Below are 23,568 nucleotides of genomic sequence, written 5' to 3'. Positions count from 1 at the left end.
TAAACTACCATGATTAGAAATCATTTACTGAGGACTATGTGGACGGCACTGTGTGCTACTTCAGTCTTGTGATCTGGATTCTCATAGTTACAACAAGAGACTTTTCCTACTGTGTAATACAAAAATAAATTTCTTGAGGGGAGAGGGGACAAGAGGATAGAGGTGCTAACTAGAAGTATTTTAGGAGAGAGAATTGTGGGACTAGGGGGAGAGAAGAAGAAAACAGAAAAGCACTGGTCATCTTGCTCCCCCTCCAAACTAACTCACTGTCCCATACCTTCTGTTCCAATGATCCTGACAACATCATGGTTATTTAAAGCTCCACAAGGAGACATCCCAGCTACCCTGATAATGCCTGCAAAAATTCAGAAACTGCAATGTCGCATTTAACACAAGAGACTGATGGCAAATAGAGCTGTAGTTGGAACTGTCATTCTTTGTAGAAGACTGCCATGTTGTCCAGATAGTTATACCTACCCTCTAAATATTACTGCTCATTAGCCCATTGACAATTACTTGGAGATCATCCTTTCCCCATTCACCCCCTGTTGCTCAACTGCTACTTCATGAACAGGACGTAACTTGAGATCCTAGGACTTCCTGCAGACAAACCTAAAAGCACTATTTTTTTATTTTGTGAATTATCATGTAGATAATAGGCTGATGAGAGTACCGAGCACACAATGCAAGCTGTTCACAAACTCAGTCTTCTTTTCTGGGGTTCCTTCTTCCTCTACAGTATAGGAGGTACTTGATTAAGAATAAAACATACTAGAAAAAAAGCTTTCTATAGAGTTTTCACGGGAAAAATATTATTTTCAGGTATTCCTCTTAGACACTCAGAAATACTCTTCTAATCCAGTGTGAAAAAAGCTATTTAAAAGCTCTGCCATTTCAGTGAATGAAATATTATAATGGACCACCACAGAGGCCTCTCACACAGTGCTTCTTCCTCTCCCCATTATTGGCGTCAAAAAGAGACATAAATATTTATAAAAGGGGAAAGGGCAGGTAGCTAGACAGGAGACAAGCACGGCTGCGAGGGCTACTCTGGATTGGACAGTTTGCTTCTTGAGTAGTGATAGCGAATAAATGCTGTAGTTTTCTCGTTGTTGTTTAGTCATTTCAGTCCTGACTCTTTGTGACCCCATTTAGAATTTTCTTGGAAGAGATACTGGAATGGTTTGCCATTTCCCCCTCCAGCTCATTTTATAGATGAGGAAACTGAGGCAAATAGGGTTAGGTGAATTGCTCAGAGTCACAAGGCTAAAAAGTGTCTGAGGCCAGATTTGAACTCAGGAAGATGAGTTTTTCTGACTCTAGGCCTAATGCTCCATCTACAACACCACCAAGGAATTATGAGGGGAAACAACATGTACAAAAATTAAAATGAACAAAATATGTAAAAAATAAACACAAGGTAAATTTTTTATGGGGAGTGCAATAGGAGTTGGGAAGATAAGGAAGGAATCCATGTAGAAAATGTCACTTAAGCAGTTTTGAAGGAAAGAGATGGTAGCAATGAAACAGGAATATATTCTTGGCATGGAAGATATATATGAAATACCATTAACTATTTAGTCTTAGGCAAAGCAGTGCTCACCAGGAGAGGACCATTAATTTTACAGCTATCCTGCCTCATTTCTATCTTTACTTAAGCATGGTTTGGAGTGGTCTCTGGTTTCATTCAAATTTCGAATATAGACCAATTTTAGGTTATCTGTTGGCTACACACACACACACACACACACACACACACACACACAAACACACACACGCACGCGTGCACACACACACACACAATATTTAAATGATTAATTCTGCTTCAAAGGTAATATTTCAATGTCAAATATATTCAAAGGTTCACCATATCACAATGTCTTGCCATAAATCCTGGTATACAGTTAACTCAAGAAACAACATCATGGCAGGATCTCATCTTACCCTGTGTCCTCCATTAATGCTAAGGTTATTCGAGAGAGGACTCGATTCTGTGTGTGAGAGCCGGTCATTGCTTCATTCTGAAAACCACAAGAAGTTTAGTAAGCCACAGAAAAGAAGTAGCACCAAGGTTGGCCAAGGTCTTACAGGAAACATTTAATTTTAATTGCCTTAAGTCAATTAACCTCTCAGGACCTAAGACTGTCATCTGTAAAATGAGGTGATTGGACTAAATGGTTTCTATGGCTTTTTCCAGGTCTAAAATTTCCTGAGATTATAATGATCATTATCTTTAAATTATGAGAGGAGGCAACTTACTTAAAAAAAGTGGGGAAAAAAACCCACAAATTTTCTAAAACAAAACAAAATAGAATCACTTAAAAGAAAGGAAGTCTATCTTCTTCCTCAAACCTTTTAAAACTTTTACCATGGACAGCTTCCCTAGAATGAAAAGCTAATGACATTTGCAATTATTTGAATCAAACACAAATGTAACTCTTTCAAAAAAAAAAGGAATACTTCTAAAAAAAGCTACAATAGATAAAGCTTTCTTTTGGCAAAGTAAAGCAAAAGACTGATCTAACTGAGGGGATGGGCCTCCCCCCCAAGATGTGTGCACAAGAAATGACATAAGGAAAAAGAGGGAAGTGAGGATTCACTTTGGTTTGAATTACTTGATTCATTTCTCAGCGACTCTCAACTCTGAGGAGCTGAGGTAACATACGGCAGCTAAAAACAGGAGCATTTTCTTGCTACAGCTCACAGTCGGGAGAAAGGAAGAAGCTGATGGAAACACCATGTCCTCAAGTTCTCTACCCCAGCATATAACTTTTATTTCTGCCAAATGGGCTAGCGCACTAAAAAGACTGACCTGAAAACCAAACCAAACCAAACCTGTTTTTAGGGAAAACACTCTTACTGCCGTACCTCAGGGATCCATAACTTCACTGGAATGGGATCCTTTCTACATACTACCATTGCCCTATGCCTTAGTAGATGGCCTTTGTGAATTACTGAGCCCTAACTAAATCATCACTTGTGGCCGATCTTCTAGCTCTAAAGCCATCTGTGCTCAGATGTACTGAGATCTCAGAAGAAGAAAAATAGCATTTTGCCAGGTCCCTATTCAAAGTTTTTCCAGCTTAGTTAAGGACTTGCAGAACTGGTGTTCTGCTGGTAGAACCTTCAAGAACCCACTGTTCTCCAAACCATGATGAGATATCAAAGCATGACTTTCATGGAATTTATGGGAAAAGAAGGCACAGGCAACTAAAAAGGCACATAATAACACTGGATGAAATGTTTCAATAATTTTCATAAGTTTCCTATCTCATCCTATTTAGGGGTTACACAGATTTTTAATTAGAAGCTTGATCTTGGTAAATATTAAACCTAATCTACAGTACTACAAACTCTGGTAATAACTTTTTAAAAAAAATTTTTGTTCATAAAAACTGACCTCTAATAACCGTTTTTCCCAGTGGTTCAGCTCAGTGCCTAGACCACCTTGATTTTCAAGTTCCATTCCTTCCAGAATTGGACAATTAAAATGTTTCCGAGCTTCTTCCTAAGAAACAAAACAAATATAAACCTCATTAAATTATTACAATATGTGATACACTTTTTATAATTTTATAAACAGCAAAAAGGATGCTGAATTTTTCATTGCAATGGAAAGCAATACTGAGGAAAAACAGTATTTAAAATAAATCTTCTATGCTGTCACAATCATCTTTAGTATTTTTCTTTTTCTACTTATTATATTGTGTCCCTGCCCATTTAAAGATTTTGGTTTGGGCCATATCAATTTCAAAAAGGTTACAAATTTGTCTGGATTGCAGTCTACTAATTAATGGTACTATTTTGGATAGTTTGTGTGTGTGTCTGCGTGTGTGTCTGTGTGTGTGTCTGTGTCTGTGTGTGCACGCGCGCGTGCGTCTGTGTCTGTGTCTGAGTCTGCATCTGTGTGTGTTGGGGATGGGGGAAGGTTTAAGGAATTTTGAGTTCTGGAATATCCAGATTTCCATTTACCCAGGCTACGGTACTATATTTACTTTATATTGTTTGTTCCACTAAAAACTATGGAGTAAGACTCCGAAGTTCAAAGAATATGCAACAATAATAGCAAAATAACTGGTGAGGGTGGTAGATAGTTCAAAGAATAAAAATACTTTAGCAATACTCACAACAACACGAGGTGTCACGAGAAGAAATACACTGTGCAGTATCATCTTACTACCCTGCACATCCCATAATCTGTCCAGTTTTCGAACCACCTTATCACTCCACTGATACAATCCAAGACTACAATTAAAATAAAACATTCAATTTTTCAAATTTACAGATATTTTAGGTACAAAAGTATGCATGAGAGTTAATCTAGGTTCCTTAGAAAATTATTGCTAACGGTCACTTGCACCAAATAGATGCCATTTCCTTTCTGGCAGGTACTTCTGACATACTACTTGTTCAGATTCATAGTCTATCTCTGTCTGGTCTGTTCTGTCTCTGACAGAAGCACCAAGAGAAACACCATGTAAAGGTCATGACTCTTCTCTTCAATATCAACTTTAAAGGTCAAGACCTTAGGGATACGCCCCCATTAAGAACACCTTCTCTTAGTAACTAACTTCGTTGTTCCTGTTCAGTTGTTTCAGTCTCAAACGACCCTCTTGTGATCCCATCTGAGGTTTTCTTGGTGAAGATACTGAAGCGGTTTGTCATTTCCTTCTCCAGCTCATTTCATAGATAAGGAACTGAGGCAAACAGAGTTAAGTGCCCAGGGTCACACAAGTAGTAAATGTTTGAGGCCAGATTTGAACTCTTGAAGATGAATATTACTGACTGCAGGCCCAGTGCTCTATCCACTATGCCAACTACCTGCCCCAAATAACGTATTTACTAGTAAGTATTTAGAGTAACTATTGTGGACCTAGCATGATTTCCTCATTTTCAGAATGTGAATAATTGCTGCACTACCTATTTTAAAGGTTTATTATGAGAATCAAATGAAATTAGGTTTGTAAAGTGCTTTGTAACGGCAAAGCACTATATAAATGTGAATTATTATTTTTATTAATCCTATCCAACGTTTTTGGATGAAAACACAGAGGGCTATGTTTATCGGAACTTCAGATAATAATAATAAAGAGGGGAAGGATACACTGCATATTGTCATCTCATCAATTAAAAAGTCAGCTCCAATGATGCAGACTGTAAACCATCCATGCCTGTCCATCCTGTGCAGTTCTTGTCTTGGTCCTCTTTAACTTCACCACAGGGAATCCACCCAATGTGCTGGAGGCCTTCCTTGCTTTCTCGTGACATTGCTGGTGCATCAGTGGAGCACTCTAGGGGCCCACCTATCATCACCTGGCCTTACCACATGATGAGCCCCTATCTTCCCTCTTTCATACAATTCCCTGATACTGTCATATACTCTTGTTCTTTAGAGGACCTCCCTGGTTAGGTCACATCTTGTTCACATGCACCACATGCCTCTCTACTACTCTCTGTGTGATATTCATTTTAAATTCTTCTGAGGAGGTTGTATTCCATGTCTCACTGTCATATAGAAACACAGGTCAAATAGGAGTTGGCCACAATGTCAGAGTACAGTCCAGGAACCAGTTGAATTCTCTCAACATTCCCCTCCAAGCAGTGTTAAAATAATGCCTCAAACCAAATCTTGGAGCGGTAGACCCAACAAAAGGTCAGAGAAGATATTTCCTAGCCTAAGACAACTTAGGAGGTCTATAGGAACTGCATATATATTCCCATAAGACTGTAAACAGTTTCATTCCATTGAGTCCTTCACAAGTATTCTTTCATGTTTACCTTTTACCTCCTATGAACCTAACAGAGGGATCAAAAAAAATTTTCTGAAGAAAGGTGGGATTTATAGCTAGGGCTTGAGGAAACTAGGGAAGCCTGGAGAAGGAAATGAGGAGGGAGAGCATTCCAGGCATGAATGACAGCCAGAAAAAACGCCCAGAATGGGGAAATGGAGGATCTTACATGAGGAGGACAGCAAGAAGACCAGTGTCACTGGATCAAAGATTACATAGAAGCGAATAAGAAGACTAAAAAGAAAGGAGGAGGCCAGGTTATAAGAGCTTTAAATATCAGAGCATCTTAGATGTGATCTTGGAGGTTATAGGGAGCCACTGAGGTTTACTGACAGGTCACGGTCAGACCTATGCTTTACAAAGATGAATCTGACAGCTGAGTGGGAGGATAAAGTGGGGAGGGGAGAGGCTTGAGACAGGGAGGCCAACCAACAGGCTACTGCAGTAGTGCAGACATGAGGTTCTGAGGGCCTACCAGAGCGGTGGAAGTATATCAGGAGAAGAAGAGGGCATACGTGAAAGAAATTACAAAGAAAAAGTCAATAATACCCGGCAACATTTTGGATATAGCGGGTTGAGAAAGAGGAGTAGAGAATGGCAATTAGGTTGTAAGCCTTGGTGACTGGGTACCCTGGACAGTATTGGGAAAGTCTGGAAGGGCAGAGGGCTCGGGGCGGGGTAAAGAAAATCAGTTCAGATTTGGACATGTTAAGTTTGAGATATCTACAGAACATCCCATTTAAGGTGTCCAACAGACAGTTGAAAATGCCAATCTAGAGGTTAGAAGAGAGGATAAATCGATCTGAGAACCATTATCACAGAAATGATAATTGAATCTACAGGAGTGGATGATATTAGCAAGTAAACTAGTATGGAGGAAGAAAATAAAAGGGTTCAGAACAGGGCCCTGAGTGACACCCACCATCAGCAGGCACAACCTGGGTGATGACCTAGTAAAGGAGACTGAGGAGTGGTCAGATACAGAAGGAAGAGAGTCAGGGGACAGTGGTGTCATAAACACCTAGAGAGAAGAGAGCATCAGAGAAGGGGACTGACAAGGTCAAAGGTTGTAGAGAGGTCAAGAAGGAAAAGGGCTGAGAAAAGATCGATTAGATTAGGCATTTAGGAGATCACTAGAGGGGCAGCTAGGTGGTGCAGTGAGTAGAGTCCCAGTCCTGAAGTCAAGAGGACCCGAGTTCAAATCTGGCCTCAGACACTTGACATTTACTGGCAAGTCACTTAACCCCTACTGCCTTTCAAAAAAAGAAAAAGAAAAAGAAGAAAGAGATGATTAGTAACTTTGGAGATAGTTTGGATTAAAGGATGAGGTTGGAAGTCAGACTGTAAGGAGTTAAGAAAGTGAAAAGAAAGGAGGTAGAGGCGCCTATTATCAACAGCCTTTGCAATATGGGATGATAGTTAGCAGGGACGAAAGGACCAAGTGAGAGTTTTCTGAGGATGAGAGAGATATGGGCATATTTGTAAGCAAAAGGGAAGGAGCCAGTAGACAGGGAGAGATAGAAAATAAGACAGAAGAGAGACGAGAAAGGGGGCAAACTGCTGGAAAGGATGGGATGGAAGGGGATCACTTGTGCATATGGACAGGTTTGCCCTGGCAAGGAGAAGGGCCACCTCTTCATGTGAGACAGGAGTGAAGGAGGAAACAGAGGCAGAAAGAATTTAGGTGCTGTGAGATAAGAAGGAAGGGACAAGAGGGAGCTCTAAGGGAATGGCCTCAATTTTTTCAGGGAAATACAAAGCAAGGTTCTAAGTAGAGAGGGTGTGGGGGAAGATGAAGCCATAGGAGGTTTAAAGAGGGGTGAAAAGTTTGCAAAAGGCTCTGTGGTGAACGGGACAGTGTGTTAATTAGGAATGAACAAGACTTAAATTCAAGCCTTTTCTTCTTCAAGCTAAACATCCCATTTTCTTAATTAATGCTTATAAGACATGATCTTGAGACTCTTCACCACCCTGACTCTAAACACTCTCTACTTTATCAATGTTCTCCCTAAAATATGGCTCCCAGAACTGAATACGACACCCAGTTATGGTCTAGCCCAGGCAAAGTACAAAAGGACTATCCCTTCCCTGGTCCCAACCACTATCCCACTTTTTGTTTTGTTCTGTTTTGTGTTGTTTTGACTGAGTCTTCCTATCTCAGCCAGGCTGGAAGTGCCGCGGCTTCTCATGGGCCTGAGCCCACTGCAGATCAGCACAGAGGCTTTAAGCTACGTCATTTCTGACTTGGGCCTGTTTGATCCTCCTTAGGCAGCCCTGTGGTCCCCTGCCTCTGAGAGCTTGCCATGCTGGTAACAAGATTTAGTGCAGAAACCCACTTAGCTTAATCTCCAAAAGTCAAGTGATCCACCAGTTTCAGCCTGACCATAGCAAGGATTACAAGCACCAGACCTGGCTCGCCTATCCCAACTTTAAATGCAGCCTACAATGACATTAGCTTTTATTGATTATCAGAACATAGGTACTGTTGACTTATACTCAAGTTTAAATCCATTACACTATCAGGTCTTCAGATGACTTCCTGTGTATCCATGCATCTCCCTCCTCTTATGCCTGTGAAATTGACAGTTTGAACCTCTATGGATTTTAAATTTATCCCCATTAAATTTCATCTTATTAGATGGCTTTGGATCCTTTCATGAAAATACAATAGCTATCCCTCTATGCCTTTATCCAAGTCACTGACAAAAAAAGTTAAGCCACACAGAGCCAAATGTAACTTCCAAGTCAACATCAAACCACTAATGGTTTGGCCATTTAACCAGTTCCAAATCCATTTAAATGCACTCATATAGCCCATACTTCTTGTCCACAAGAATAACATAGACCTTTTAAATGCTCTGCTAAAATCTAGGTATGTTATTGTATATGTCATCTGCATATCTCAGAGATGGATCTTTGACACAAAGTTAAACAGCTGAATGAAAAAGGGCTTATTCCTTTTTTTTTCAACACAAGTACCAGGAGAAGGGAGAAATAAAGTAGCAATACTCAATACTAAATGAAAGAGAATTATACTTAAGAATTATACCTAATTATACTTGAGAATTTGGTTGCTCTCAAAGTTTACTCTGAAAGTATTATTTATATTGATATTTATTTAATAAGTATTAGTTTAAATCTAACTTTCTAAAAATATTTTAATATAAAAGGTATGGAAATTTATGATTACAAGTTTATGACCAGTGTCATAGAAAATATGGAACTATTTACAATTGTTATTGGAATTTTTTATTTACTTTCCATACAATTGAACCTGAGCACCATGTTAATCTTTGTTCATGAAAATATTCCTGAATATATACTTAGGCTTAACATTTTTACCCAATGAAAGGAACAAAAATGAGAAAATAAATACCTGCTATTAAAAGGTGGTAAACCACTCGCATATCTTGAAGTCATAGGTTTTCCATCTTTATCATGGTAGAATGCAAAAAGCCCAGCAGAGAAACCCTAGGAAAAAAAAACCAACAACGACGAACCATGAAATACTTTAAAGAGACAATTATGTCAACTCTTGGATAAACATCAATTTATTACATACTAAGCTGTAATTGATACTGTAAAGAGCTAGTGAAGTATAGGACTATTTGCCATTACACTAAAAATGACTCAGCTATCCCTCTATCTTATAGTTCTCTGTTATCAGACTTTCAGTTTGGCAAAAGGGGATGTGAACATGGTAAAACTTTTTTTTGATTAAAGTAAATAGTTTAACCAGGGTCACAACTGTTCTCAGCAAGCTCCACTAATGCCTGTACCTCACTCAGGTGCTAATTGTGGAAACTAGTGCAAGCTGCCTTGGGGAAAAGCATGGTCTATAGAAGTCACAAGATTCAGGCCCCTTATGCACAGCTAGGCTTTGGTGCCCTGAGAGTTTCCATTTATACTCAGCATAATAACCATTTCACACAAGGGTATTCTTAGGTGCTTAAATTTCACCCTTGAAATATAGAAATCCCACAATGTTTTTAGTATCATAAAATATTTGATATGAAGGGTTATTTCCTATCAAGCACAAAACAAATCACTCTCTCACTATTACTTTATCATGACTCACTTTATACAACTAGAATGTGCAATAGCTAATATCCATAGTTGATGGATACTATTCATATAATTAACTTAATTCAACAAATTAATTAGGCAGCTCGTCTGTGCTGGCACTTTTGTTGTCAACCTATTTAACTATTGGTTCTTGTGTCATTAGGGACTTACACCCTAAATCTATCCAAGTAGTGTTTATTCTTTTGTTCCTACAACACTACTGGGTTTTTATATCGTTTTGATATGCTAAGACAACCTAATGCAAACTACTACAATGAGGAGAATTATAAAACTGAAAAAATAAATTTAAAACATGATTATGGTAGAGTTAAGAAAAAAACTACATTTAACTATATCCCTTTTAACAGACATTGAATACATATTCTGTCATCTTGTCAGGCTAAAAAATTCTACAAGCATTCAAAATTTTTACCAGTCAATCTCACATCCATACTGTGTTCAGTATATAAGTAATAGATGCGAGCATCAACAGCTTATATATATATATATAGATAGATAGATAGATAGATATGTATATATATATTTTTAAGATAGATATGTATATATATATTTTTAGGTCAGGAGACCTAAATTTGAAGCATGTCTCCAAATACAAAAGCTATGTGACTTAGATGTTACTTAAACTACTTGAACTAACTTCATCTGCCTTTTACTTGTGAGGAAAAAGATTCATAAACCTTAAAAGTACTGTATACTAGGATAGGAGAAATGCAACATGTCTATCACTTAGGAGATTTAGGGAGTTGCCTAAGGCATGGGGAGATCTGAACCTCAGGTCAGAGCTCAACACTCTATGTCCCCCTCAGGCTTCTCTAAAGTGCTACAGATAAAGGTATAGTCTTATAGTCTTACAATTAATAATGATAGTGATGATTTTAAAATGAATTGTCTACAGAATTGGTTTTTAAGAAATAAACCATTTTTTCCTAGGTTCTGAACCCCTCAGCATAGGCTTATTTGTAGAATTATTATTATGAAAAAACTATAACCAAATATTCCCTTTTGATCTTTTCTGCTTCTCAGCATAGTGAGTATAATACCACCTTCTTAGAATATTTTCCTTTTCTATGACTGGGAGATTCCGTTTCACTGGTTCACAAAATGAAAACATAATTTGACTCAGAATGACTTTATGGTGCAAATTCAGCACTTAGCTTAATTTGCTAAATCAAGGTAAAGTTTCATTTGGCTCAACTACATTTTTAATGATTAAACATTTTTAAAATTATGCAGATAGAGTATCAGAGTATATGTACAAGATACAGATTACGTAGGGAATATGGAGTAATAGAAAACATTAGTTTACAATTCATTAACATCTGTTTTCTAACCATGAGTTACAATAGAATAAGTGCCAGAACTGAGATTGTTTATTTTTTGTCTTTCCATCCTAGGCCTAGCACAGCACCTTTGCATATAATAGGTACTTAAGAAACACTCCTTAAATTGAAGTGAGTTAAGTCTATATATTCTTAAAGGGGAAAAATGCCAAAGATTCAAGAGTATTTTCTTTTAATTCCATGAGATTACTCCATTAAATATCATGTAAGATCTCCCTAATTATCCTCTAATTAGAAGGAAGTTATTTACAAATTACTGAAAAACCTGGAGCATAGGACACTCTGAAAGATTCTATTTTAACTGGGTATGGCAGTCTATAATCCCTATTACTGGGGAGGCTAAGGCTGGTAGAGTGCTTGAGCTCAGGAGTTGTGAGCTGCAGAACTAAGTCTGGCACCAATACAATGAGCTCATGGGAGATAAGAGCCACTAGGCTGCCTAAAGAGGGGTAAATAGGTCCACCTCAGAGACAGAGGAGGTCAAAGCTTTCGTGCTGATCAGCAGTGGGGTTGGCCCATGACTGGCTGCTGCACTTGCAGCCTTGGTGAGAGACCCAGTCTCAAAAATAAAATTTTTAAAAATACAGTTTTATTACCTTTAAGCCCCCCAAGTAACTATAAATAGACTATCAAAGTTTTGCCTTATCAAGGTCAGAAAGATGCTTGCTTAAATGAATACATACAAATTATGGAAAAGATAGGAAAACAGGTTTTTAAAAGTAATTAGACAGTTCCTTAGATCACAATTAAATTTTTCATTTTTTAAATATTTAAATCATTGATTTCTTAGCAAATACATTCCTTACAGATAATGCAAATGCACACGTGACCCCATCCTTGTCCTAATTATAAAGATTTTGAATGAGTAGAATCTTAATTAATAAAGTTTTATTATGGGACAGCTGGATGGCGCAATGGATAGAGCACTGGCTCTTGAATCAGGAAGACCTGAGTTCAAATTTGGCCTCAGACACAACACTTCTTAGTTGTGTGACCCTGACAACTCACCTAACCCCAATTCCCTCACCAAAACCCCCCCTCCCAAAATAGTTTTATTATATACAAATGTAAATGTAAAACCCCTTGGTTTCATATTAACAATAATTTATCAAGATGAAAGGGGAAGAGGTAAAGGATAAGAGAGGTAACCTTGACAAAGTGGCTAGAAAGTGGCTAGAAGACCCTCTGACTCATACTGGTTAATTAATGCTAGAGAAGTCACTTAATCTCTCAAATAATTCTCTAAGGCTACAAATTGCAGAACAAATGCCTACCTGCATTGGTAAAGGGAGTTTCCTCACTAATAGTTCTCAACATCAGAAAAATCACAAATACAATCTCTACCCCACCCTCACTCCCATCCCACAAAAAAGCAGGAGATAAGAGTATGAGGAAAAGAGCAACAGAATACATAATGTAACATATCTTCAAACAACAAAATTTACCAAGGCATGAATAATCTCATGTTTCACTGTTGACAACATTCCAATGAATTCCTGAGGTTGAGTAGAAATCATATTTGGACATAGGTTAGCATACCCTGCTACTGGCCTGTTAAAAAAGACAGTATGTTATGTGTTAAGCTGTAGAACAACATTAATTCATGATTTAACTATCTACAACTCAATTAGTGGCCACCATTTTGAGGCAAAAGAAGGCTGCTAAATATAAAACACACTTTTGTGCCAGAACATTTCTTACTGTCCCCTCCCTTAAGGAACAAGCTTTTATGTGCATGTTAATCACAATATCAACAATCAATAAATAATCAACACGCATCTATTAACTGCCTACCATGTATCAAGTGCTCAGAATGCAGATACAAAGAATAAAATAACCCCTACACTCAAGGAGAGAAAAATGCAGAAAGATATGAAGAGAACCAAGAGCAAGGACCTGGAATAGGGAGACCCTGGCACTTGGAAGAGCAGGAAAGGCTTCATGTGGAAGGTGGTGGTTGAAGTGCATCTTGAAGGATGTGAAGGATTCTGTGAGGCAGTGGTGAGGAGAGAGTGAACACAGGCATGAAATACAGCCAGTGAACAGAGATTGAAGATGGAATGCCATATATGAGGAACAGAAAGAAGGCCAGCATGGCTGGATCAGAGAGTTCAGGAGGGCAGGTAATGTCCAGAGATAGTGGAAAGGTAAGTTAAAACTAGGTTGCGAAGACTTTTAGAAGCTAAATTTGAGGAGGTGTTTAACAAATGCTAGTTGACACATTTGAGAAGCAATATGAAGCTGCTGGAGTTACTGAGTGGGACAGTGATACAATCAGATATGCATTTAAAGGAAAGTCACTTTGGCAGCTAAGTGGAGGGTGAATTGGAGTAGGGAAAGACTTGTAGCATGGCCTGAACTAGAATAACGGGTGTACAAATGGAGAGGTCAGATGCGAGTGATGTGGAAGTAGAAATGGTGAGATCTAGCAACTAACTGAATTTGTGAATAGCAAATGACGATGTCAAATTAGGAATCTGGAAGACTAGAAGGAATAGTGGTGCCTTCTGCAGAAATACCTACATTTGGAAGATAGGTGGGTTTGGGGGAAATATGAGTTCAGTATTAGACATGCTCAGTTTAAAATGTCTCTGGGACATTTACTTTGAAATATCCATTTAGGCCACTGGTGGGGAACGAAGCTAAGAGGACATAACAGGTTTGGATTTATAGATCTGGGAATCATCTGGGTAGAGCTGATAGTTAAAAACCATAGGAACTTATGAACTTACAAAGAGAAAAAGTGGAAGAGAAGGAAAAAAGGCCCAGGATAGCCTTGGGAACACTCACAAATAGGAAGTGTGATACAGATGATGAGTCAGCACAGGATACTGAGGAGTGGTCACACAGAGAGAAGAGCCAAGAGAGAATATTACCGTAAAAACCCCAATGTATCTAGGAGGAGAGAGTAATCAACAGCATCAAATGCAACAGAGGGGTCAAGAAGGATGAGACCTGAGGAAAGACTAATGATGTGGAAGTGAAAAGAAGGAAACACATGGGAAAACTGCTGTGGAAGTAAAATTGACATGGATTGGGTTGAGCCTAAGAAAGAGAGAAAAAAGTTAAAGACTCCTAGGTTTCAAGTCTAACTAACTAGAAAAAGTCGTATCCTCAACAGCCACAGGAAAATTCGGAAAGGACATGGTGGGAAGGGAACATCAGTTTTGGATGTTTTGAGATTGAGCATAATGGTGGCTACATCCAGAAGGCAGTGGAAATATAGGAATGGAGATCAGGAGAAGATTAGGTCTAGCCCTAAAGCTCTAGAAGTCATCTCCTCCGAGATAACTGAACCCATGGAAGGAAAGAAGAGTCCATGAAGCAGGAAGGGGGGAAAAAGAAGAGCATATGAAGTAATGACTGATGTGGAAAAAAGAAACTAACAAATACTACTTTAAAAAAAAAAAAGTCTGACATTGGTTCTCTCCTTCAGTCACACCACTGCTTCTAACCTGACAGCATGGCCCTGAAGGCAACAGAATAATGACCCACCTTGGAGAAGAAAGAAGTCTCTTTGATTACTTCAATAAACTGAAAATACCTCTCAGGTATACCTTTGACCAGTGACAAAGGAGAAATTTTGAAGGAAGTGGTCAAAGGGAGATTAAATGGTTTTAGGAAAATCTTCTCCAAGAGTCCTTGCCTTCCTAGCACAGAGTTAATGCAAATACTAAATAGTAACTGTTTCTCTTTTGGGCAGGGTCTTCCCCTGCCAGTTTGATTTTTTTTTTTGAGTTTTTGATTATACGGGCCATCCTTTGATTAACTTCTTAAAGAGGCCTATTCACTAAATGGGTGTTACCTCACTCAAAGTGAGAACCTGAAAACACCTTAGCCTGAAAGGGCCAGGGTCTCCCAATGCATCCTGGGCCATCTCTAGTCTTCCTGGTGAATATCTGGTCACTGGACCCCGATGGCTCTGGAGGAGAAAGTGAGGCTGGTGACCTTGCACAGCCCTCCCTCACTCAAATCAAAGGCAACTGCAAGTCATGTCATCAATTCCTCTTCAAGAATGAAGGACAAACACAACAACAACGAGACGTTGACATAAATGACTACTGTCCTGTTTGATGAAACAAACTATTAGACAAACTACTCTGAGACCCATAACTATATTTTATCAAATTGTGTAATCACATCTATTATTCAGGAATTCTGTAACTCTGACTCCAAAACAGCTTGGGTTGGAGAAAGGTTTTCAGAGTCAGTAGGTGGCTCTGTCCATCTTTAGTCCTCTCACTAAGCAGGAATTCTTAGATTAGAGCAATCTAAAATTAACAAGAATTGTTTCTGACAGGCTTATGCCCACAACCCAGAGTAAAGAATGTCCTTTCTCTGTGGGTAGTGATAGCAGTGCAAATAAATAAAGGAAAGAGCACCAATAAAACATATAAAATATACACAGAAGAATACAAAACAATTCAGAAAGAAACATAAATGGCAATTTTGTCACTACCTTGCTAAATTTAATATTATGAAACAAATTACATAGTATGCTCAAGGTATCATATACATCTCTTTTTTGTCATCTTTGTATACTAAAATATTGTTCATAGTAAAAAAAAGATTTTTTTTAAAGAAAGTAAAATTAGAAATAAAGTTTACCTGTCCATCTCTGCTTCTTGCTGGCAATAGGCTGCATAAGCAATAATATTTTCTTGGCTGCACCTCTCAGTGGTTAGAGCACTAACATACAGCACAAAGTCTGCATCCTTAATGCCCTCACTCTCTGGCAAGTCCGATGATCTACACAACCGTTCAGACTCACTACAACATTGCTGACCCAACAAAATTCAAGGGAAAACAAAAATAATGAAGCTGTTAGTTGACTCTTGAAAGCATACATAAAAACCCAAAATATAAATATGGTGCGGCTTTTCTATAACATGTCATTATCAAGGTTCCCATTTCATTGTATCACAGAATCTGAGCAGGAAATCTAGCCCCAGTCTCTTTTGTCTACTCATCTATCATGTCCCTAAATTTCCTAATGGATTTGTTTTACTTAAATCACTTGTTTCAATTACTAGAGTATTATTACTAGAGATTATATCTCTTTTAAGTCTCAACTAAAATATTACAAATGACTGGGATTCATGGAACATTGCAAGTGATCTTCAGAAAAGGGAGAAACAGAGACAAAACTTTAAATCAGATTGTTCCAAGATGATATTTAACAGAATCAATTAAAAAAAACCAACCAAACAATAGAGAGTCTATACCTGCATCAGTGGATGCTTTACTAAAAAGAGAATAGTAGATTTTCATTAAATTGCCTTAACAGAGCCTAGGATAATCTCCCAGAATATCTCTTAAGAAAAGGGATGGATGTTTGATTTTAATTCCACATTCTAAGACTTAAATCAAGCAATCTGACTGCATTTACATTGATGCGCAAATGCTAAAAAAAAGGCTTTTCTGAGGTCCAGCTGCAAGAAAATAATTATAAAATAAATGGTTTTTCATATACCACAGATATTTTGCCTAAGAAAGGAAGAGAGATTAAAACCCTTGCAAAGTAATTAGCAGTTATACTCTCTAAAATATGTTTTCCCATCTTGTTATTGAGAAATTCATATTAATTCTACTTTGTAATTTATTCCATATTGTATTGATTTTTATAATCGAGTCTGCATCTGCTTAAGTCCCCTTTCTGTGTCCTTGAATTGAGCTCAGGAATTTGGCTTTCCCTCTGAGTTAGCTTAAAAGTGTAATTAATGGGAAAAACTGTTATCCACTATGCCTTCAGCTCCTGGGATACTTCCAGGACATCAATTTGCTAACCTTCAAGCCCCACAAGTTAATTTAATACCTTCCCCAAAAGATATACCATCTGTCCTTGCGCGATTAGGGGAGTTTTTAGTTTGATCCCCTAGCAAAGCTTATAAGATGCAGATGGGTCCCATAAAGCAATTAACATTCCTAAATTGTCAGAAATGGGTGGCTAATAGCCCCCTGTGGGTGCTAGCCTGCTCTCCTTGATGTGATCAATCATGTTGTCTCCACCCCCATGATGCTCTCTACACTGTATTCCCCACCTACTCAACTCTGTTCTTTGCTCTCTTGTACTTCCCGAAACTATATAAAGGCAGGTAAGCTCTATCTCATGGTCTCCGGTCACGGGGGGCCACTGACCCATTCACTGGTCACTGCTAGCCTAACTAATAAACTGATAACACTCAGAACCTCGTCCCCCCTCACTTGAGCTCAATATTCAAATGCAACACTACCTGGGATGGGCATTATAATGGACAAAGATAAAGTGGCTCAGAGCTGAGGTTTTAACAGAAGGAAGAAAAACTCTGGCAAAAAGGAAAGAAATTCCACCTAACTTCATTATCACTGGAAAACTGATAAGAAGCCAATATTAGCTATTTCAATTGTAGTTTTAAAAAAAAATTATGAGAGGTATTTCTGATTCAAGCCATAGGGATTCAGGTCCCACTTCTGACACATCCCGGCTGTTTAACCCTGGGTAAGTCAGGGAACCTTCCCAGACTCTAAGTTCACAAAGTTCATAGATTATGAATGGCAGAGTTTTCACACTGTAACTTCCCTAACCCAATGAAATCATAGGTTCAGATAAAAAAAGAAGTTTAAAGCTTAAGAAAAGAATAAAGTTTTCCAGTGTTTAAAATCATATGAAAACATTACCCCATTAATAAGTGTAGGATGAAACTACCTGAAGATGCTCCTCAGGCACTCGGATGGGACCACACTTGGTATGCTCGGCACAAGAGTCTTTACAGTATCTGTGGGGGTCATTTCTCTTTCTTATATACTGGTTCGTTGCACATTGTCTTCAGTTCATTTGTACAGAAGTTATCATGAAAAGAAAAACAATTAAAAGAGTCATAACATTGGAAATCAAGTAGCTGCCCTATTGTGTCACTATTACTGCTCATTACTTTAGTAAGAAATATGAGTAATGTTACAAGTAAACCTTATAAATTCAACATTTAAAATATATGAGCTCTAATTCGTATAGCGAATATCAGGAAGCAAAAAAAGAAAAGAAAAGAAAAACGACCAATATCTCAGGCACTTTCTCTTGGCCTTATAATTGAGTTTCTAATTTGGAGCTTTTACACACACACACACACACACATACACACACACACACGTACATATACACACACACACACACATATATGTATACATACATATATATCATTACAACAGTATTGCCAGATTTCATTGTTTCTTGGGGTCTACAGCATCTACCTTCTGTGCTGAGGGAGAGGCACTACTCTACTACATTCATTCACAGTAGCTCATTAAATGCGTAACCTGTAGCCCAGTACCTGAAATTCTGGTTGTAGACAGATAGAATGGGCTCAGTCTCAGGAGATATCCCCCAAATCACTTTCTCTTTAGTTTATATTGGCCTCACCCAGAGTTGTCTCTGGGAAATCTCAGGATATATCCCAAATGGAATTCATGCTTCATGTCTATGTCCCCACAAATGTGGGTAAAGAGGTTCTCAGGGCCTGTATGAGCACCCAAGATAACACATTTACATAATCAGTACAGGATAGGTGTCATTTCTTTCCATACAAAATACAAAAAAAAAACAACCCTCAAACCATAAAGGACACATAAAAAATTAATGTAATTCTCCTACCTCTCTGGTGAATCTCATTTTCCCTAGTATCCTGCAGTCCTCCAGAATTATCACCCCACCCTGTGGTATGAACTCTTCCAGGAAGTGAAAATATTTGGAATTCTAAGAGTAGGTTAACCCCCAATATTCTGCCAAATCCTATTTTGTCCCAGAGATCCATACCAGCATTCAGTCTTACCATATCACACTTAGGGTTTGACTTATATAGAAGACAAAAACCCTTGGGGTTGCTAGATTGGTGATATTCTCCTCAAACTTGTATCATAACTGACAGCAACAGTGGAAGGCAAGGTCCAAGTCATTTGCTTCCCCTTCTTGTCACTAACATTTCCTTGCTGCTCATGCAGCTTCAGCGTACAGTCTTCTGTTCCGAGAGGCTGATGCTGCTGAAGAATTCCCCTTTCTCTCCAGAAAGCTGGATTCTCACTTTTGAAACTGAGGTTGCTAGAGAGAAACTTTGTGGCTGGTGCTACCCAGGAAGTTCTCTTCTCTTGCCAGAGGGCTGGATTCAAGGACTATAAAACCCGAGAACCATTCTCTTCTTTACCCAGAGGCTAGGGCCCAAGAATTCTCACCATTCGGAATATACTGTCCCACTTGCAACAGCTGCCTCAACTTGGGCTAGGAAGCTAAACCATTTCCTCTCAAAGGGTGAGGCCAAGAACTTGAGTTCCATTAACTCTCCTTCCATGCCAAGTGAGGGCATGTGCAACTACTATATTTCTTTGCCTCAAGGGAACATTAACATAGCCGGATGGGGGATCCTCTGTAACTCAGGACCCAGATCCAGGTCCAATGTTAGCTTCACTGTTCTCTGATCTGTCCTCCAAAAATGGAGAGAAAAGGAAAAGTCCAGGTCTGCAACTGAAGACTTCTTTTTATAGGCTAGCACAAAGGAGCATCTTCAGTCACAACAATTAAGCTGAATAATTCTCACTCATCACTGACACTTATTTCAATAAGATAACAAGGGGATGGAAGGTGTATCAAAGATACAATCAAAAGTCCCCTACAAATAGACTCATTATTTGGTATCATCATAGGATGAATTGGCTTGTTTATTTCCACTGGAACAGAATTTAATATGTTTTGCAAACTAAGGTTTGCAAATCTGGAAACATACTGGTTTGCTAGAAAGGGAAGCAAAGAGAATTATGAAAGACGTCATGGAAGACGTCTGGGCCTAAAAAAAAAGTAATATGCAAAGATCAAAAGCTGATGCTACCTAGAGAAGAAATCTGAATGAAGAGTGTTAGCAAAGACAAAGAGTAAGAAAATACACAGGATAACTTTAGCTAACAGTGAATAGAGCGTGCTTGGAATTTCAATGGCATATTTATATACTCGTTAATTTTTTATTTAATACCTGCTACATGTAAAAATTACTCGAATGTTCAGTTCAGTTGTTTTTCAGTCACGTCCAACTCTTTGTGACCCCATTTAGGGTTTTCTTGGCAGAGATACTGGAGGGGTTTGTCATTTCCTTCTCTGGCTCATTTTACAGATGAAGAACTAAGGCAAACAGGGTTAAGTTACTTGTCCAGGCTCACACAGCTAGGAAGTGTCTGAGGCCAGATCTGAACTCACGAAAATGAATCTTCCTGATTCCAAGCCCAGTACTCTATCCACTGTGCCACCTAGCTGCCCTACTTAAATGTAGTAGACATCTAATAAAATTTTAAATTGAATTGAATTACAAAACACTGCTAGGCACTAGTGAAGAAACTAAGATATGGTCTATATCCCTCAAAGAGTTAACATGAAAGGGTAATCGTGACAGAAAGGTAGAAAGGGTAGACAGGGTACAGAATCATGGAAGGTCTTAAAAACCATGTTAAGGAGTCTGAACTTTATACTATAGGCAACAGGGAAGCACTGAAGGCTCTTCAGATGTGGAGCTGTATGACCAGGGATATGAATACATTAGGAATATTAATCACAGTGGGCACCAAGAAGAAATGAGTCATCTAAATCAATAGAAAAAAAAAGAGAACCAGAATAAGATAGAATTGTGTAGGAGGGGAAAGGGATTCAAGAAAGTGGTAGTCAGTGTCAAATATTAAAGAAGCCATGGATGATGAAGACTATACTGAAGGCAAAGGGAAAAATAGTACAAACACTATGATCAAGATGCCTTAAAGATGTCACTAGGCCTGGTGGCACACACAACCATAATCCTTGCCACCAGAGAGGCTAGCGGACTACTTGAGTTTGGAACTTCTAAGCTACTGATTGGGCATCTCAATTCCGTATCAATATATTGAGCCTGCAGGAACCAGGAGATACCAAGACCTCGAGGGGCAAAGAAGCCAGGGCTGGAAACAGAGAAAGTCAGAACTTCTGTGCCAGTCAACAGTGAGATCAGGCCTATGAGTAGCTGCTACACATTCAGCCTGGGTGAGACTCAGTCTCTTAAAAAAAAATGAAAAAAGAAAGAAAAAAAACCAATCCACCCTATTAAATAATCAGTATTTATACAACATACCTGCTAAGCAAGATAGGGCCACCAGGTCTACGAACTCGAAATGTCTTCTCCAAATATGAAATAGCTTGTGGAAAAAGTTTATTCTAAATTAAAAACAAAAAACAAAAAGCCTTTATAATTCTAGTAGAAGAACACAGCAAATTTAAAGTGAAACCTAGGATAAATGACTGTGAAGTAAAGAGAAATTTTCTACTTCTGGAAATATAGAAGGCTAGGGAAGTAAAGAGTGAGGGGACAGAAAAGAAGTCCTCTAGGTATTTTCCTTGCTTTCCAGTTGAGTTTGAGATGAGATCATACCATTTGCAAATATAGTATGTTCACACTTTCTTCCACCTGCCCCCTATTTTAACTACAGAAGCAAAAAGTATAAGCCTTAAGCTTGTATATCTTAGTCAGGGACTGCAAGTGGAAATTCATGGAATACCATGGCCATGTCTATACCATTAAACAGGAAGAAATAATCAAAAGTCTCACACAAGAGACTCATCAGCTTTTAAGATTATATGTTGAAGTGATCTATTTGTTTCTATTTAGGGCAACACCCAGGTTTACAAACTAGGAATGAGCCGGTCCCACAACCAACTAAGAATATAAATATATTTTTTTCAATAATCTCAAGCAGCTAATCAGTTCATTAATACAAAAGCCTATCTCTTTAACACAAATATTCTCTCAGTGATGCCATGTCGCTATTAATCATGGCGTACCCAAAAATACAAACAGCCCCAAGGACAATGGAAAGATCATAGGATCACAGATTTAAGAGATAGAAGGGATCTTGAGGCCATCTAGTCTAACCCTCCAATTTTCCAGATAAGGAAACTGAAGCTCAGAGAGGTGGGTCAATAAACATTTATTAAGTGCCTATTATTATGTGCCAGATATGCGCCACTGGGATACAAATACAAAAAGAAGCTTATAATCCAACTGGAGAAGACAACACACAAAGGGAAGCTGACAAGGGGGTTGGGGAACTAGGGAAGGGAAAGTATGGGATGGAAAAGGCCAAAGGAGTGCAGCCAGATGGGAACTGCAGAGATAGCCACTTGGGCACCCTCCTTAAATGGAGGTTTGGGGAGATAGATCTCCACTCTCACCTCCACTCAGAGTGATCCCAGGGGCAGAGGGTACTGATAAGGTCTGGGTAACAACGCTGATGTGAACTTGCACGAGGTTTCTGAGGGCACGAGTGACTTGCCCATGGTCACACCACTAGTATCCAGGGCAAGAATGGAACCCAGGTCTCCCTGACTCTACATCTATCACTTCTGCCTCTATACCACACTGCGTCTTAATATGTGATGAGCACAAAGCAGCTGCCAATAATGACCTGTACGAAGGGAAGGAAAAAAAAGATGACTTCATGGATAAGTACAATTAGACAAGGAGGTAGGTAGTTCACATGATGAGTAAAACATAACAGAGAGGATGGCAGTGAGATGCTGCTGTGCCCAAGAAGCCTCTACCACACTGGGTAGGTCTATGCTGGAAGCACACAGCTAAAAGTCATAAAGACTAAGGAGAGGGGTGCTCTTACCTGCCCGTTAGGGCACTGAGCTTTCCATGTGGTATAGAGGGAACAGCTCTGGAACTGAAGCCAGGAATGACTGTCCCTGACAAATGCTAGCTGGGAGACCTCTTAGAGCTTCCTGAGAACAATGCTTTGACATTCCAAGTAACTGGTAAGGTCTTCTTCATCTTTCTGATGACTATTTAACTTTTTCCAACATTACAATGTTTGTTTAGAAGACTTAATTTACTTTAACTTCGCAACTTTTTTTTTCTTTTTTAAAATGTCTTTTTTTATTATGGATTTAGCAGTCATTAAACACATTTTGATAGATAAAGAGAAACAAAAAAAGAGGATCATTTATAAAACTGACTGCACCATTTACTGTGAATTATTGGCCTCAAATTAGAATACTGCTATTCTTCATAATAATGAAAGGAAAAGTTAGAAACCTGCAAAGACTGCTTCCCCGAGACTGCTCAGGACAGTTCAAGTCAGTGGACTAACCTCTTCCACAGAGTGCATCAGGAAAAATACTGGACTTAGACGGATGAGAAAACTATGTCCTACCTCTCACAACTGTGTGGGACCCTAAGGGAATCACTGAACTTCTCTGAACTTCAGAGTCAGCATCCTTAAAATAGGGACCATGATACCCTATATAGGAACTGACCTCATTAAGATTTTGTGAGTGCCCTACAAATGCTTTGCAAACCTTAAGGTATTACCCT

At 38.7% G+C, this 23,568-nt stretch overlaps 1 protein-coding gene across 1 annotated transcript in view; it reads right to left on the bottom strand.

Moving 5' to 3' along the window:
* LMLN (leishmanolysin like peptidase) overlaps nucleotides 1-23,568 on the bottom strand; it is a 52,118-nt gene that overhangs the window by 16,859 nt on the left and 11,691 nt on the right. The window contains exons 4-11 of the mRNA XM_036744092.1: nucleotides 21,328-21,410; nucleotides 17,901-18,018; nucleotides 15,824-15,996; nucleotides 12,661-12,766; nucleotides 9,166-9,260; nucleotides 4,128-4,245; nucleotides 3,401-3,508; nucleotides 1,945-2,021 (exon numbers count right to left, since the gene is read on the bottom strand). Of these exons, the coding sequence (XP_036599987.1) occupies nucleotides 1,945-2,021; nucleotides 3,401-3,508; nucleotides 4,128-4,245; nucleotides 9,166-9,260; nucleotides 12,661-12,766; nucleotides 15,824-15,996; nucleotides 17,901-18,018; nucleotides 21,328-21,410 (878 nt within the window). The remainder of the gene's footprint in view (nucleotides 1-1,944; nucleotides 2,022-3,400; nucleotides 3,509-4,127; nucleotides 4,246-9,165; nucleotides 9,261-12,660; nucleotides 12,767-15,823; nucleotides 15,997-17,900; nucleotides 18,019-21,327; nucleotides 21,411-23,568) is intronic.

This window comes from Trichosurus vulpecula, chromosome 2 (genome assembly GCF_011100635.1).
Source record: "Trichosurus vulpecula isolate mTriVul1 chromosome 2, mTriVul1.pri, whole genome shotgun sequence".
Taxonomy (NCBI): Eukaryota; Metazoa; Chordata; class Mammalia; order Diprotodontia; family Phalangeridae; genus Trichosurus; species Trichosurus vulpecula.
The sequence above is the reverse complement of the archived record's forward strand: the minus strand, read 5'-3'. Positions and strand labels throughout refer to the sequence as shown.